Consider the following 16,078-nt stretch of genomic DNA (forward strand, 5'->3'; position numbering starts at 1 on the left):
TTTCTATATGGCCTAGACTTTATGAAAACAAAATAAAACCTCACCTTAAATCCTCATCTAGAAGTACTTTCGGTGATGTAAATCTCTATGATGGTTCTAACATAAATTTCCAATACCAACAATAAAATTTGAAACTCCAACAGTGGTATTGATCTTTCGAATATGTGAACACTCATTTTTAAAGAAAAATAGACGGTCTAGATAATTTATTACAATATACATTATTTTTAGAGCTTGAAATCCTATTTTTTTTCACAACCATAATGCTAAAGTCGAGATGATCGATGAAATGGTTTTCTAATGCTCAACTTCAAATTTTTTATGAGTTATGAAGTGAGGACGTACTTATTTTAATAGACCTATCAAGCCATTTTTCAAAAATATATTTGTGGAGGTATTTTTACGTAAAAGATATCCTCCATGTGATTATGTAATTATTTGTGGGACTTAGTCCTTGTACATTTTTTTCACACCATTGGCAGCCTATTGATGGGACAAAAACTCACCCCTAATTACTTGGGGAAGTGTTTTAATATGGAAATACTTTCCCGAAAATATTTTCATGCGTACCTGCCTTTCTTGCTCCTATTTTCCTTGATTTGATGAAAAACAAAACACCATTTCTAAAGAGTGAGCTTCCCTCTAGTTGCAGAAGCTCTATCATCACATACATGGCTTATACGGTGCAATATACGGTCCCCTAGGTATGCGAATATGGTATCGTCTCTACCATTTTAATGATAATAACAATAATGCTTTCTTCGAGAGTCTGCAATGGCAAGAATAAATTCACGTACAGTTTCGATGGTAATCATTACCCTTTTCTAAAAGGAAAGTAATGGCAGGGAACACAAAATTCATAACAAGTGACTGAAAAGCCACCACTAAATTATGCGGTCTCTCTTTCTATAAAAATGGATCATCAAATCGCCTGTAAACCATTGTCAATTTGTGAAGCTCAATTTTTATTTCTCTTGGGTTTGTTGATTTATGGTGCTTTTAATGAAACTGAACTTGAATTAGTTGCCTATAATTATTTTTCCCTTTTCTCATTTGCTTGTTTTTTGTTGATCTTGTTGTTTTAATTTGGCAATAACAGTAATTTCATCTATATGGGTTGTTCTCATTTTTGTGTTATTTGTGTTTATTTCTATGATATTTTTTATTTTGCAGTGAATTTTTATTTGTTGGCTTTTGTTTATGGAGACACCAAGAGGGTTCTTCTCTACTCTGTGGAATTTATTGGCATTTTTACCCATTTTTGTGCTACTTTTGATTCTGGGACTCGTGAAAGGTAAAGTATTGAGAGATTCATTAATGGGTTTTGCTCTTTTTATTTTATTTCATATCTGGTTATTGAATTCACTTTCATTGAATTTGCAGCTATTATTGTTGGCCCAGTTGTTTTTCTTGTAATTTGGCTGGGTAATTCAGCTGTGATTGTAGGTTTGTGGCCCTACCATTTTGCCTGGACTTACTATTGTATTACATGCTGTCACACCAATGAAACAATTGAGAAAGTTTCTGGAATTTGATGAATTTGTATAAATGATTATGTGGTTTTTTGTATACAGAACAAAGAAGTATGGCATAAGCCTGAAGGGTCTTTTGTTTCTCACATTGCCAATTCCATTGCTGTTATACCCGGTTATTGGAGTTCTAGGAAGCTTTCTTGTTGGATTAGGATATGGGTTCTTTTCACCATTGATGGCTACATTTCAGGCCATTGGGGAAGGACAAGAGAACAAGTTTGTGAGGTGTTTTCTGGTATGTATTGTTCATGAAATTGTCAGAGAAATACATTTCAAGTAGCATATGATAGATTGTTGGGTGGATAATAGGAATTTTTTTGGCTATTTTAGTTTGTTGGTGAACGTACCCAATTTCAGAGATCGTTTGTTATAGTCCATGCTATCAAATTCAAACAGAGTTTCAAAAGAACATGCTGCCAAAAATTCACCTTTTCTTTCTAATTATATGTAAAAAATAAGAATAATTTTTTTGATATTGGTAGCTATTATTCGTGATAATGTTAGAGCAAGAAATTGCAACTAAGAAAGGATGGATTTATGGTAGATTATAGCTATATTTGAGCCATTTCACTTTCTTGGTGATAATACATGGTTAGGAGATCATTTCTAGTTGGCCTGTTCAATGAATTTCAACTATATCCTGGAAAAAATGCGACAAATTTTTTCAAATTTTCTTGTTTCATATAAAGAGACAGCAAAACTGAACTTCCCTTGTCTTGTTTTTTAAAAACTTTACACCTGTAGGATGGGACATGGAGCTCTGTTTTGGGAGGCTGCACCATTGTACGAGACTTCGCAGATGTTGGTTACCATTCCTACTACTCTATAATGGATGGAATACTCAAATCAAAAGTTGAAGAGTCCATAGAAATCAAGTACGTAAGATTTTTCAACGTACTTTTTTTGTGGGTTGGAGAAGATTTCTGTGCTATGTTTGATTTGCCCATTCGAGCATATTCTTTGCCAAAGGTTTCATTTACAATGTAAGATATAAAATGTTTGAGATCATTATCTTCTCTTGGGTGCTGAAGTGTAATGCTTTACCTATCCACCATCCCATGCCTACTGTGATCATGCTAGTTGAGAGAGCTGCATATTGCTTACTAAGTTGTACAGAGGCTTTTTAACCTTCAACGTGAGTCTTTCAAATGAAACTTCATATATTTGCTCCTAAATTTGTGAGGCTAATTTTATTGTCAAGTTGGTGATGATTTTCTCAAGTTATCCTTTATGTTGTCAAGTGCACCACTTTACCTCATTTTACCTAACGATTATGTGACATTATTTTAATGTGTCGCCAATCTTGCTTTCCATCACATTCTCTTGGGAAATTTTCCTGACATCTTATATATCTTTATCCATTGCAAAATGTTTGTCTTTTGAATAATTCTTGCCGCCATAATAGTCGACTCTGGAAATGCTAGATAGAGGGATAATGCCTTGAAAGGAAGCATCCTAAATCAATTATTATTGAAGGTTTACTGTATGCAAAAATTTGCTTTTCATCTGCGCTAACTTGTATTGGGTTCTGAATTCTTATTCTTTGAATTTGCTTAGTATATGGATGGGCTCTCCAATTTTATTATAGCTATATTATATGATAATTTTAAGGTAGGCAAGAGAAAAAAATAAAAAGAAAAAGAAATAGAAGATAACTTTCCTCTTCATTTATAGTAGAATTTCATTCTGTAATTGAAATATCTTCTGATGAAATCTGAACAAGAGTTTAACTTTTTTTCACTAATTTATCTGTTATCTTTACATTGAAGGGGTTCTCAGATACCAGGATGCTTGCTGGTTGGGCTTTTAGGAGTGGTCATAGATATGCCTGTGATTACATGCCTTACACTTTACAAAGCTTCCCTATATGTTATTCAAAGGTTGGATGAGGTTGATGCAAGATTTAGTAGGAAGGGCCGGACCCTGCTTGGAGACCGTTTGTGTTCCTTTTGCTGGACTTAAAATTTTGTTATGGCCATCAGTGGTTGGATTAGCTACTTTGGCTGGGATTATTTCGGCTTTCCCTCTTGGAATTTATGCAGCTGTTGTTTCTTATCAGGTAAAGTTTTTATGTATTCTCCTGTTAATGCATACTTATAAATGGTAGCAGGATCAGATTCCTGGACACATGAGGGATTTCATCCTCATCTTACTTTTTTAGCTTTCCTTATTGGTGGCCATGCTTGTCAGCTATTCTGGTTTTGTAGCATGACATGCATGGTAAGTTCTGAGGCTTAAGGTTCTTAGGTTATAATTCACATCCTTTGGAGCAACTCTTAGGTTTATTTTCGATGAGTTCTTGGATACAATACTTCTTTTCTGCAATTTTGCTTATTTTCTTATGATGCTTGACCCTGGTTGAGCCATTTTAAAACAAATATTTCTCTCTTTTTTCTTATATTGTTGTCACCAACCTTATTACCATTTGGACTGCAGTGAAATTGGATTCCTAGTCCACCTCTGAGAATGTGCATTCTTCCTTGCTTATGTTTTCAGGAGAATTCAATAAAAAAGGGTTTCCTCCATATTATATGCGCGATATCTCTTTTTGACGAGTACACCAATGATCTTCTCTACATGCGTCAAGGATCTTGCTTTCCAAGGTATTGAAGTAATTTCTTGCAATGTTTCTCTTGCAGTCATTTTCTACAGCGTATGTTCCTCTGAAATATCTTGTGATGCTATTGAGTTACATTCGGAATTTTCCATTGATATTCTTTTAACTGATCTTTGTTTGTGCATCCTTATTCATCCAAATATTTACATGGATAATTGACTATATAATCATTTTATCCCTCTACTTCATAAGTTTCGTTGCGCTTGATGTGTTTATAATTGTTTGTTGTACAACTTGATAATATTTGTTCTTGGATACAGCCAGACCTGGGCTCTCCCCAGTGGTTCCTCCTACACGTCATTTGCTCCCTTCTAAGGGAGACTCATCACACAAACCAAAGCATTCTCCAAAACGAACACCTTCCTTAAAGATGCAACAACTGAAATCTGTTCAGGTATGAATATGTCTTTCCGTTACACGTTTTTATATCATGTTCTTTCCCCATGGAGTACGTGTTATAATTGTTTGTACATCTACCAAATATGGGATCGCCTTTTTGAGGCTTGTGCAGATTATGGTAAGGAGCTGATTGGAGTTGGGGCCATTGATAAATCGGATCTTGAGGCATGGCAATATTCCAATAGCAAGATAGTCAACATTGGCCTTCCTGCATACATGTTTTTGCAGTGTTTTTTGCACTCTATCAAGAGCGGATCAAGTGGTTTTGTCATGCGTATGGAGAATCAACTCTCATTAATTATATTAATGTTTTTCTTGTCAAAATATGGGGTGAATTTCATTTGTGAGCAAGAGGAGAAGAGTCATATTTACTTCGGTCATTCTTTCTACAGGTGATGGTCTTGAAATGACTTCTGTGAATAAGCCTGAGGAAAGGACATTTGATTGGTTTTTCAGCCCAATCTCTATAATGATGGAGCAGCTTAAAGAGGCTAATCTTCAAGAGAGTGAAGAGGCTTACCTGTGCAAGTTGACTCTTTATTATGGAAATCTCTAGAGAATGGAAGCATGGCAAAATGGTGGATTTCCACCAGATGATGAAATTCGGAGAGCTCAATTGATTGGTATGAGTAGAAAGTACAGTTAGAATGCTCTTCTTATACACACGTTGCTTCTTTGTTGACTTTGCCTTTCTCTATGTTGTCGTAGAATGTTATATATTCAAAATATAATATTTAAGTTAGTGAGATCTCAAAGAGGAACCCTGAGTGGATTATATTGTTTATTTTAACAACTGGGATCATCTGTTTTTTATTGAGCCAAAGTGCGGATATGTTATTTTAGGCATAAGTGTTCATTATAAAAGATTTCTCCCTCACTTCCCCTATAATTTCTTTACATAGAATACATCTCCAGGGTTGGAGTTAGAGAAAGTGGAGTTCATAATCTATAAAGGGAAGTTCGGGGGTAAAGGATTTCCTTTGTTGCAAAAAGGAAGTTCACGGATGAATGATTTTTTTGTTGCGAAAAGCAGAATTCTAACTCTTTGATGAAGGAAAAGGATTAAGGAACGCTTGGGGCCTTGACTACTTCTATTAGTGGTTTTGTCATCAACTATGAAAAGGAGATCTATTACAAAGCACAAACTTTGAATTGATCTGTGTGGTAGAATTCTCCCTTTCATAGTTGAGGACACAACCACTCATAGAAAGAGCCTAGGCCCAAAGAGTTTCCTTCTCATTCATGAAAGAGTCAGGAATCTGCCTTTTTTAGCTCAACTCCCTTCTATTCATAGATTATGAATTTCACTCTTATTTCCAAAATATAACCATAGAGATGTGTTCTATGTGGATAAGGTTTTGGGGAAGATGAGGGGGAAGCCTTTCGAACGAACCCCTCTTATGCCTACAGTAAATGTATCCCCACTTTGTCTCAATAAAGAACGGGTGATACCACTTGTTTAATCAACACATATAATCCACTCAGGGTTATACTTTCGCTTTGGGACCCTCCCAAGTTGAATAGCATAGTTTGTAAATTGCAGTTGATTTGGTGCTTGGATTGAAGGTTGCTTATTGATCTCGGTGAATACCGGCCATTTCATAAACCAGATTACTTTTTATATAACCAAGCTTCAAATGAAACTTTGTGTCTACATCAAAGTACACCTAATGTGCTTGGCTGACCTACCCAGCTACTTTTATAATTACTTTCGAGAATTTTTTGTCGATTACATCTCTTATTATCATATGCCACTCTTATGATTATTCTTATTGAGTCTCTGCTTCCCTCTTGGTTGTTATACTTCCCTATGTGCTGTTATACTTGGATATGTCTTTATTAATATGATTTTAAAGCACCTGATTTTCTCATTCATAATATGCAAACAGGTTGCAAGGTTTTGGTTTGACACTGTCGAGGCTGCCAACCTTCCGGTGTAGGTTTCAAGATGAAGTGGTAAAAGTACTATTGTATGAAGCTCAGAAAATGGAGCACAATGACAATGATGGAGTGGAGGCTGCTGTATAGTTCTAGTTCACTTATTCTTGTTGGTTGATTTTCTTGCGCTCGTGTTCTTATTTGTGTTCTTGTTATCATTGTTATTATGTTGTGTGTGAGAGAAAGGGGGAGAGAGAGAGATTTGAACTGGAAAATTGAGGTTGGCACCAACATAGATTTGGATTTGAACCCAAGAATTGAGGCTGAGGCCAAAAATTCTAGGCAAGGCTATGGCGCTATAACAGCTTTGGGGAGTATCTGTACTAGCATTAGTTAAAATTCACTTTTATCTCTATTTCTTTGAAAAGATGTGCAGAAGTGGTGTCCACAGTTCAAATAACATGCTCAAGTATCACGAAGTTTTTAAATAAAGCATAGGCCGATACAACTGTGTAATAACATCGATTTGTTATTTCATAACTCCAAAATTTGTCATTTTAAAAAAATATCACCAGATAAATCCACTACAAATCGGTTTTTTTTTTTTCTGAAGTATAAATCAATAGTCGGTGAAGGATAAGCAAAAGAATTGTTCTGTTTTCCCGCATATACGCTTGATACTGTTTTACATGGGATCGGCCACTTCCCAGTATGGATATCTATGCTGTTTTTCAGAACCTTGCTGATATCTTATAGGAATCCTATCGTGGAAAGGGTTTTGGTGCGTCTGTTGCACCTATTCAAATCCGGCCCTCTTCAAATGTCAATATTAGGAATGGATTTTCGACTGAGTTTTACGAGTGAATAATCTCAATTTCTATGATCATGATTCCAAAACCAAAATGTGGATTTTGACCCTTAACAAAAGACAATTCAAAGTCTGGATTTTGGACAGTGTTATATGACTCGATAATCTTGATCTCTATGATCATGATTCCAAAAACAAAAAGACGATTTTGAATATTTTTTTTTGGTTTTGAGTAATTTAGTCAGGATAAAGAGCTCTTAGCTGTTTTTAAAATAGTTTTGAGGTTTTTTTAATGCATTATGTGAGGATAGACGCCTAGACCTTAGTTGGGGCTTAGGTGTGCTATCATCATGATTCCAATCTGATTCTCAGTGGATTTTGAGTTCCATCTAAAAATAATGGAAACTAATGGTCCAAATGTTTTTTTACTAGAATAATTATTTTTAGTTTTTAAAATTTATTTAGTTTTCATATTCATGATTTCCATGTTAGAGATTACATATCTTTAAAAATAAAATCTTAAAATCCATCTAAAAAATAAATTTATTAAGAAGCCCGCATTTCTACATATGTCATAAAAACCGGGTCCTTTTGTAAATCATCAAAAGGTTTTAGGTAATTTCGTCTTTGTATTTTTTTTGTTTATGCAAAATCATGGATCTATAATGGATAACTACCTAGAGTTGTTGAGGATGTATGTTAGATCTTATCTCTAGGATCATGTTTTTAAAATGGATTGCATTTAAATAGGACCCCACCTAAATTTTGTCTTTTATTCTTCTTTTATAAATTATTATTTCCATGGGAGTTTTGATGATTTCCTCTATTATTGGGGTCAAATTAATACTCCCGCTACCAACTACTAATTATTTTAATCAACCCATCAACTAAACTATGCATGCACCCAGTAAAAAAATACTTCCTTATGCAGAATAACTAATTAATTAGTGCAATGAATCAATCAATTAATTAAACGAATCAATACTTTTCTCCAACATCCTTTGTAAGAATACTACTCGTTGAAAATGCACAATTTGCAGCAACAAATTGGACTAGAGAAAGAAATTCTTTCAATATTTTAATATCTATAATACAAAATATATCATTACTTATACAAATATATGCTCCCTACAATTTCTCTAATTTCCTCTATACAACTCAAATACATGCGACACACCACTCACCATACTCTCACCCACACATACACACACAAGACCACACATAACTTGTACGCATATGAAAGCACCAGATAACATCTTTTTCTCTCTAAGCTGTACTTCTTGGGACTCTCCCCCTCTCATGACCTCTATCGCCTTTTTTTTGAAAAAATTCCAAACCAGAACGAGACTTTTTAGACAAACTACTACCTATAAAATTTTTTAACAAACTTTTACCTCAGATTGAGCATTTCCAGCAAATACCCCTAAAGTCAAAAAAGTCATATTTTTTTTGACAAAAATGCTCATAGTGCCGGACCGCCACCATTTTGTGCTAGACAGGATGCCCAAAGTGTTCGACCATCCCTATTTTGTGTCGAAACATATGCTTTCCAGAAGCCTGAAGTACCGAACCGCCCCCATTTTGTGCCGGACCGCATGCCCAAAGTGTCGGACCACCCCTATTTTGTGTTGTACCACATGCTTTTCAGAAGGAAAGTGTCGGACCCCCCTCATTTTGTGTCGGACCGTATGCCCAAAGTGTTGGACCACCTCTATTTTATACCAGACTGCATTCTTTCCAGAAGCAAAGTACCAGGCCGCATGCTTTTCTGAGATTATTTTTGTCTTCATTTTACTTTTTTTATAACTTTGGGGTATTTGCTAGAAGAGTTAAATTTAGGGTAAAAAGTAAAAAAACAATTTTGGTTCAAGTTGCATAAAAATCCTATTCTTGGGGGTTATTTGTAATTTTTCTATTTTTTTTTTCTTTGACCTTATTTTCTCTCTTAAAAGAATATTCTTTGATGGATTTTTGAGGTGCATCTGTAATCCTACATTTTAAGGTTGCAACCAGATATAAACTTTTTTCATATTTTTTAAATATAATTTGATCATAATTTTTAAAGAATAACATGAAGATCATGACTATGAAAAGGGAAATGACTTTGTGAGATCCTCTCACATCCATGAGTGTAAGACCTCAAAGGATCACCATTAAATTTGACATAAATTTTTTAAAAAATCAAGTTCCACACGTATGTGATAACTTTTTTAAAAATTTATGTCAAATTTAAAAGTGAACATTTGAAATCCTACTCACATTAGTGGGGAGGGTCCCCTTATAACTTTACTCATATGAAAAAAAAAAAAAAAAAATGAAAACTAACAATAATAGTTTAATTCCATCCCTCTCTATCACTTCTCCTTTCACATAATAATAGTTTAATTCCATCCCTCTCTATCACTTCTCCTTTCACATCAATCTCTCTCTCCTCCATTCCTTTCCTCAAATCAATAAATCTATCTTCTCCACCCCTTTTCTCCAATCAATAAATCTATCTTCTCCATCCTTTTTCTCCAATCAATAAATCTATCTTCTCCTCCCCTTTTCTCCAATCAATCACACTCTCTCTCTTGCATCCCTCCTCTCTCTGTCTCTCCACTTTCTCACTCCCCCCTCCTACTCAGGCACCTTTCTCTCCTTTCAACTTTGGGTGTCACCAAACGGAGGGGCAGCCATCGTCGACTTTAAAAATCGTGTTGCCTCCAGGACCTAAAGCAATGTATATCCATAGCGCTCCCAAAACCATGGATTATTGGACTAACCCTCTGCAACTAATCCTCGCAACCCTTTTTATAATCATCCTCCTCCACCTATTAATCAGGAAAAGAAATCTCCACAGTAAACAGGCTCCGGAGCCCGGAGGATCATGGCCGCTGATCGGCCACCTCCGAGTCATCTCTGGTAATGTTCCTCTCTACAAGAAATTAGCTTCTTTGTCCGATTTGTACGGGCCTGCCTTCACCCTACGCCTGGGCTTTCACCGGATGCTAATACTCAGTAGCCGAAATCTCGCGAAACTTTGCTTTACCGAGAATGATCGAAATTTCAGTACCCGCCCAAAATCCCAGGCCGCAAAAGTCATTGGTTATGATTCGGCCATGATAGGATTTGCCCCAAGTGGTCCCCACTGGCGCAAGGCTCGGAAAATCACGACCGTCCATCTCCTCTCTTTGAAGAGCCTGGAGGCGATAAGGCACGTGCGTAATCAGAGGTTCGCACATGTGTAAGGGAGCTGTACGGGCTGTGGGTGGGCAATCGGCAGGATCCGGTGAAGGTGGATATGAGGGATATTCTTGGGACCCTGACTTTAAATTTCACGGCGAGGATGGGCGCCGGAAAATGTAATATCCGGCGAGATGACGTGGAAATCCGGCGAGTCAGGGCTTTGATAGAGGAGACTTTCTTTTTGATGGGAGCTTCTTCTTTGTGTGATGCTTTGCCTTTTGTTTGGTTCTTGGATTTAGGTGGATATAAAAGAAAGATGAGGAAGGTGGCAAAAGAGCTTGATTTAATCGCGAGGGGCTGGGTGGCTGATCATCGAAGACGGAAAATAATTCCCGGTGGAGATTCCGGCGAGTACTCCGGCGACCGGGATTTTATTGATGTGCTTCTCTCACTAGTGAAGGAGGGGGAGTGGCCGGGTTCCCATGAGGTGGACACTGTCATCAAGGCTATTGTCCTGGTACGAAAACAACCCTTTTGTCTTTTTATACTCGACAGTCTATATCCATAGCAAAAAATTATGTTGTACGTATTTTTTTAAAAGACTTGATAAATCATTCACTCTAAATTTAACAGGAAACTTGCTGCAAACTGAAATGAATGGACAAGGGTAATATAATCGGTGCGGTTTGTATGAAGCTGACGCTCTAAACAATCAATGTAACTGCACTTTCAAATAGTGTCAAAAAACGTGGTTTTAATACTGCAAATATTTGTGATAGCCCTAAAATATATTTTCGCCTATAATTATGAAATTTAAGACTTCAAAAATAATGGAGATCGAGCATATCCATGAAAATTTGAAATTCTTGAAAATTGACGGTCCAAAAATGCATTATAAGATGCACTAATTCCAAAACTTGAAATATGCATTACACGATGCACTACTTCCAAAACTTGAAATCCATTTTTTTCTCATGTTTATGCATCTTGAGGTCGAGATTATCAATTCAAGGATATTTTGGCATCAAAACAACCTCTTCTAGTGAAATTTTTGATGTGCGCCCAATTTGATTATTTAAAACCTTGCACTTATATAAACCATTTCCTAATCGAAATGGACTATTTAAACCTCATAAGCCATTAGAGGATATGGTGGTCATATAGATTATGAACCATGATTTAGAGAGGGTGGTCATATAGATTATGAACCATGATTTAGAGAGGGTGGGGCCCATCAATCTTAGTGATTCTTCAACTCACTACGATCCATAAATTCATTGGGCAGTGATGACCTTTTGGTGGATTATATTTTACTGTTACATGGATTTCAAAATGAATATGGAGACCAAACTATTTTCTTCTTTAGTATAAATGGGTACAGGGAGTTGAAGTGAAATCGGGCATCTAGGGGTATTATAAAACTCAAGAATTTTACATCAGATTTTATATATAATGGCTAAAAGTGATTGGGACATTCTTATGCTAAAGATAAATAGTCTTATTATATGCTTTTCTTGAATATAGGATCAAAGAGTGTGTCTGAGGTAGAATGTGACGTGAATATAAGGCAATATGATCATCTCTTTTGCAATGAGTGACAGCTCAGACAATGTATCTTATATTATACAATCGCTCTGGATATTACACTCTAAAAATTTCACAACACTTAGAAAAAATCTCACAGAAAAACACCAATTCACTTCAAAAACCATGATCACTTACTTATTATCATAGTCTATAAATAAACTAAATTTTGTAAAGGTTAGTTCGTAGTTGTCCATGTTTTTAGACAAATCAATGAACATGAGGTAAAGATTCAAAAGTAAGACACATTTGGGCAATACTAAACGATATTAGTCAAGAAAAATCTCATGATAAAACAGTTTTGACCAATGGTTTAAAAAACGGATCGGTGACCCGGATCGGGCTTCCTAAAAACCGATCTGGATCGGCGAATCGGCGATCCGGATCGGGAATCGGGTGAATCGGTCAGAATAAAGCTTAAAAAAAATTCGAAAAAATTATTAAAATTCATTATAAATATTGGTTTTTAGGAATTCAATAAAAAATGAGGGTACTCCATTAAGAATTTTCATGTTTTTGAATGAATATGCGAATATTGATATGTTCTTTCCCTGCATGAACCGCCATTCAGCATTTAATTTACAGTATTTTGTGCTCATCCCTACACTGTTGCTGTTGGGACTCGATATGTGAATAATATGGCTGCGATAGGGTGGCCTCAGAATCATCATCTCTCTCGTTTTCTTTTTGAATAATATGGATTAAAAAAAAAAAAAACAAATTTTCAAAAAAATCGATCATGGATTAAGAAAAAAATCACAAATTTTCAAAAAATTATATCATGGATTACAAAAAAAAAATCGATCATGGATTAAACAAAAAAAATCACAAATTTTCAAAAAATTCAATCATGGATTACATAAAATTCGATCATGGATTACATAAAATTCGATCATGGATTACAAAAAAAAACAAACAAAAAACAACAAAAAATTCAATCGTGGATTATAAAAAAAGAAAAAAATAGTTCGATCATGGATTACAAAAAATTCAATCATGGATTACAAAAAACTCTATCATGGGTTACAAAAAAAGCAAAAAACAAAAAATTCAATCATGGATTACAAAAAAAAAAACAAACATTTCGATCATGGATTACAAAAAAAAAACAAACATTTCGATCATGTATTACAAAACATTCGATCATGGATTACAAAAAATTCTATCATGGGTTACGAAAAAAAAAAAAAAAACAAAAAAATCGATCATGGATTACAAGAAAAGAAAACAAACATTTCGATCATGGATTACAAAAAATTCTATTATGGGTTACAAAAAACCAAAAAATTCGATCATAGATTACAAAAAAACAAAAACAATTCGATCATGGATTACAAAAAAACAAAAACAATTCGATCATGGATTACAAAAAAACAAAAACAATTCGATCATGGATTACAAAAAAATCGATCAAGTATTACAAAAAAATCTATCATGGATTACAACAAAAAAAAAAAAAAAAAAAAAAAAAAAAAAAAAATTCCGTACGGAATCGCCGATTCACTGTTCGGACTCGCCGATTCCGTACAGTGAATCGGCGATTCACTGTACAGAATCGTCCGGTTCTCTCTAGAACCGGACGATTTCCGAATTTTGGGCGATCCGGTCCCCTTTTCACGATTTCCGAGTCGAACCGGGCGGCGTTTTTTAAAACGCTGGTTTTGACCATTCTTTATAGATATTATTTTTGCATTCTTAACAGGATTTGCTAATGGCTGCAACTGACACAACTACGGTGACCTTGGAATGGGCTTTTACATTACTGATGAACAACCCCAATGTCTTAAGAAAAGCTCAAGATGAGCTAGATACTCAAATTGGCACGAACCGGAGAGTCAATGAATCGGACATCGAACAGTTGAAGTATCTAAAAGCCATACTAAAGGAGACTTCGCGTCTCTACCCATCGGCACCCACCCTAGCACCCCACGAGGCGATCCAAGATTGCCAAGTAGGCAGTTTCCACGTCCCAGCTGGGACCCGCCTACTTGTGAATGTGTGGCAAATACATAGGGACCCTCACATTTGCTTACAACCAGAGGAGTTCTATCCTGAGAGGTTCTTAACTAGCCATAGTGAGGTCGATGTTCATGGCCAGCATTTCGAGCTGCTGCCATTTGGTTCAGGGAGAAGGTCGTGTCCTGGAAGCTTGTTTGCTCTTCAACTCATGCATCTTACGCTCGCGACCTTGTTGCATAGCTTTGATTGGGCCACTCCTTCGGGTAAGGCTGTGGACATGGCTGAGGGCTTGGGGATTACACTCCCTAGAGCCATTCCTTTAGAACTCATAGCAAATCCTCGTCTACCTTTCGTGTTGTACGAATGAGAAAATCAATGGATACATTGGCTCTTAATAGAGTAAAATGGCAAACCACGATTCATGTAGCCGACCCCAATTAGTTGAAAAAAAACTTTGAGAATGATGACGATGACGATTGCCTTGTTGATGTTATTAACATTTGAGGATGGAGCAAATGTTTCTTTGTAATCAAGCCCATATCCGTTGCAATTGTTTGTGATTCATAACCACATGCATCGTGCTTAACATCATTAACCTGCACACAAACCTAATGCTGTTTATGTATTTTTTTTTTTAGTTTTATTTTTGAATTTTTGTGCTCTAGCATACTCTCGAGGGCTTACTACCTCAGGCAAAACGAATTAATTAAGAGGATTTTCTTGATCCCAAACTTTTGGTCCAATTTACAGTCACTAAAAGAACATTTTCAAGGAAAGATAAAGTAGATTTTGAGTTTTTAAGCACTTGGATATGGCTATCCAAAATTGTGTTCACAGTCCACATTCAAGTTTAGGATTTGATGCCCATTAGAGAGCATGTGATTATTTATTGAATGATTGATTGATTTAATAATAATAATAATAATAATAATAATAATAATAATAATAATAATAATAATAGTAATAGCAATAGCAATAGCAATAGCAATAGCAATAGCAATAGCAATAGCAATAGCAATAGCAATAATAATAATAATAATAATAATATTATTATTATTATTATTATTATTATTATTTACATTTTAGAGTTCGATCAATAGGTTTAGGAGGTTCTATCCCCATATTTTGGGCTGTACAAAATACTCCTAGGTAGGATTTTACCTGAAGAAATGAAATGGATGCATGAAATGCTCCCGAGGGAACATTTATCATTTGGCATAAAACTCTAATTGCCAAAACTTAGGGAGAGTAATTCATCCACTCATTTCACTCATCTTATAGGTGTTACTTCAAGTCTTCATCACTTCATGTCACTCATCTTATAGGTGTTAACATTCCTTACTACAGTTGAACAACTCAAGACATTTGTAATTTCAAAACTATTTTATTAATTTTGATAGGATTATTTATTTTAAATATATAAGTTGATTGAAAATAACCGAATACCCCAAATAAGGACATATGCCTCGTTGTATTTCATAAAAATATAAATCATTCAATTTGTATGGGGTGCAGTTTGTATAGAGCTGAGGCTCTAAACAATCAAATTAGAGCCCACCTTCAAACAGTGTCGAGACATATGGTTTCAATATTGTAAATCTTTGATTAGCCTTTAAATATATGTTTATCTTTAATTATAAAATTTAAAGCTTCAAAAATAGCGTAGATCGAGCAGATCTATGAAAACTTGAATAACTTAAAAATTGACGGTAAAAAATGCCTTATCAGATGCCCTATTTCCAACACTTGAAATCCATTTTTTTCTCAAGTCCATGCATCTTGATGTCGAGATGATCAATTTGACGATATTTGGGCATCAAAATAACCTCTTCTAGTAAATTTTTTGAGATAGGCCCTAATTTGATTGTTTAGAGTCTAGGCTCTATATAAACTTTTCCCATTTATACAATGCTCGTAGATACGGTATGGGACAACTCTATAAAAGGTTCAATAAAAATAAGTCCAATTAAATGGTATCATAGAGGTTTAGTAACTAATATATATATATATATATATATATATATATATATATATATATATATATATATATATATATATATTTCCCCTAATTTTGTATTACTTTAGATATTATGCTTCTCACAAAAATATGAAAAAAGTTTATACAACTCAAAA

General features: G+C 35.0%; 1 protein-coding gene and 1 pseudogene across 2 annotated transcripts; both read left to right on the forward strand.

Moving 5' to 3' along the window:
• The first annotated feature begins 562 nt into the window (after window positions 1-562).
• LOC18446034 (putative membrane protein At3g27390) lies at window positions 563-7,290 on the forward strand (annotated as a pseudogene). Its single transcript, XR_016048192.1, has 12 exons — window positions 563-704; window positions 1,174-1,294; window positions 1,384-1,489; window positions 1,572-1,767; window positions 2,277-2,407; window positions 3,302-3,591; window positions 4,029-4,135; window positions 4,414-4,543; window positions 4,651-4,822; window positions 4,941-5,184; window positions 6,438-6,570; window positions 7,183-7,290. The product of XR_016048192.1 is annotated as a putative membrane protein At3g27390 (transcript).
• A 2,529-nt stretch (window positions 7,291-9,819) lies between these two features.
• LOC110008247 (flavonoid-6-hydroxylase) lies at window positions 9,820-14,478 on the forward strand. Its single transcript, XM_088856756.1, is given in 3 exon segments — window positions 9,820-10,461; window positions 10,464-10,919; window positions 13,689-14,478. Coding segments are annotated over 3 exon segments (1,560 nt in total). The 5' UTR covers window positions 9,820-9,981; the 3' UTR covers window positions 14,313-14,478.
• The last annotated feature ends 1,600 nt before the right edge of the window (window positions 14,479-16,078 follow it).

Source organism: Amborella trichopoda, chromosome 13 (assembly GCF_054954075.1).
Source record: "Amborella trichopoda isolate Santa Cruz 75 chromosome 13, AtrichopodaSantaCruz75HAP2 v2.0, whole genome shotgun sequence".
NCBI classification, from domain to species: Eukaryota; Viridiplantae; Streptophyta; class Magnoliopsida; order Amborellales; family Amborellaceae; genus Amborella; species Amborella trichopoda.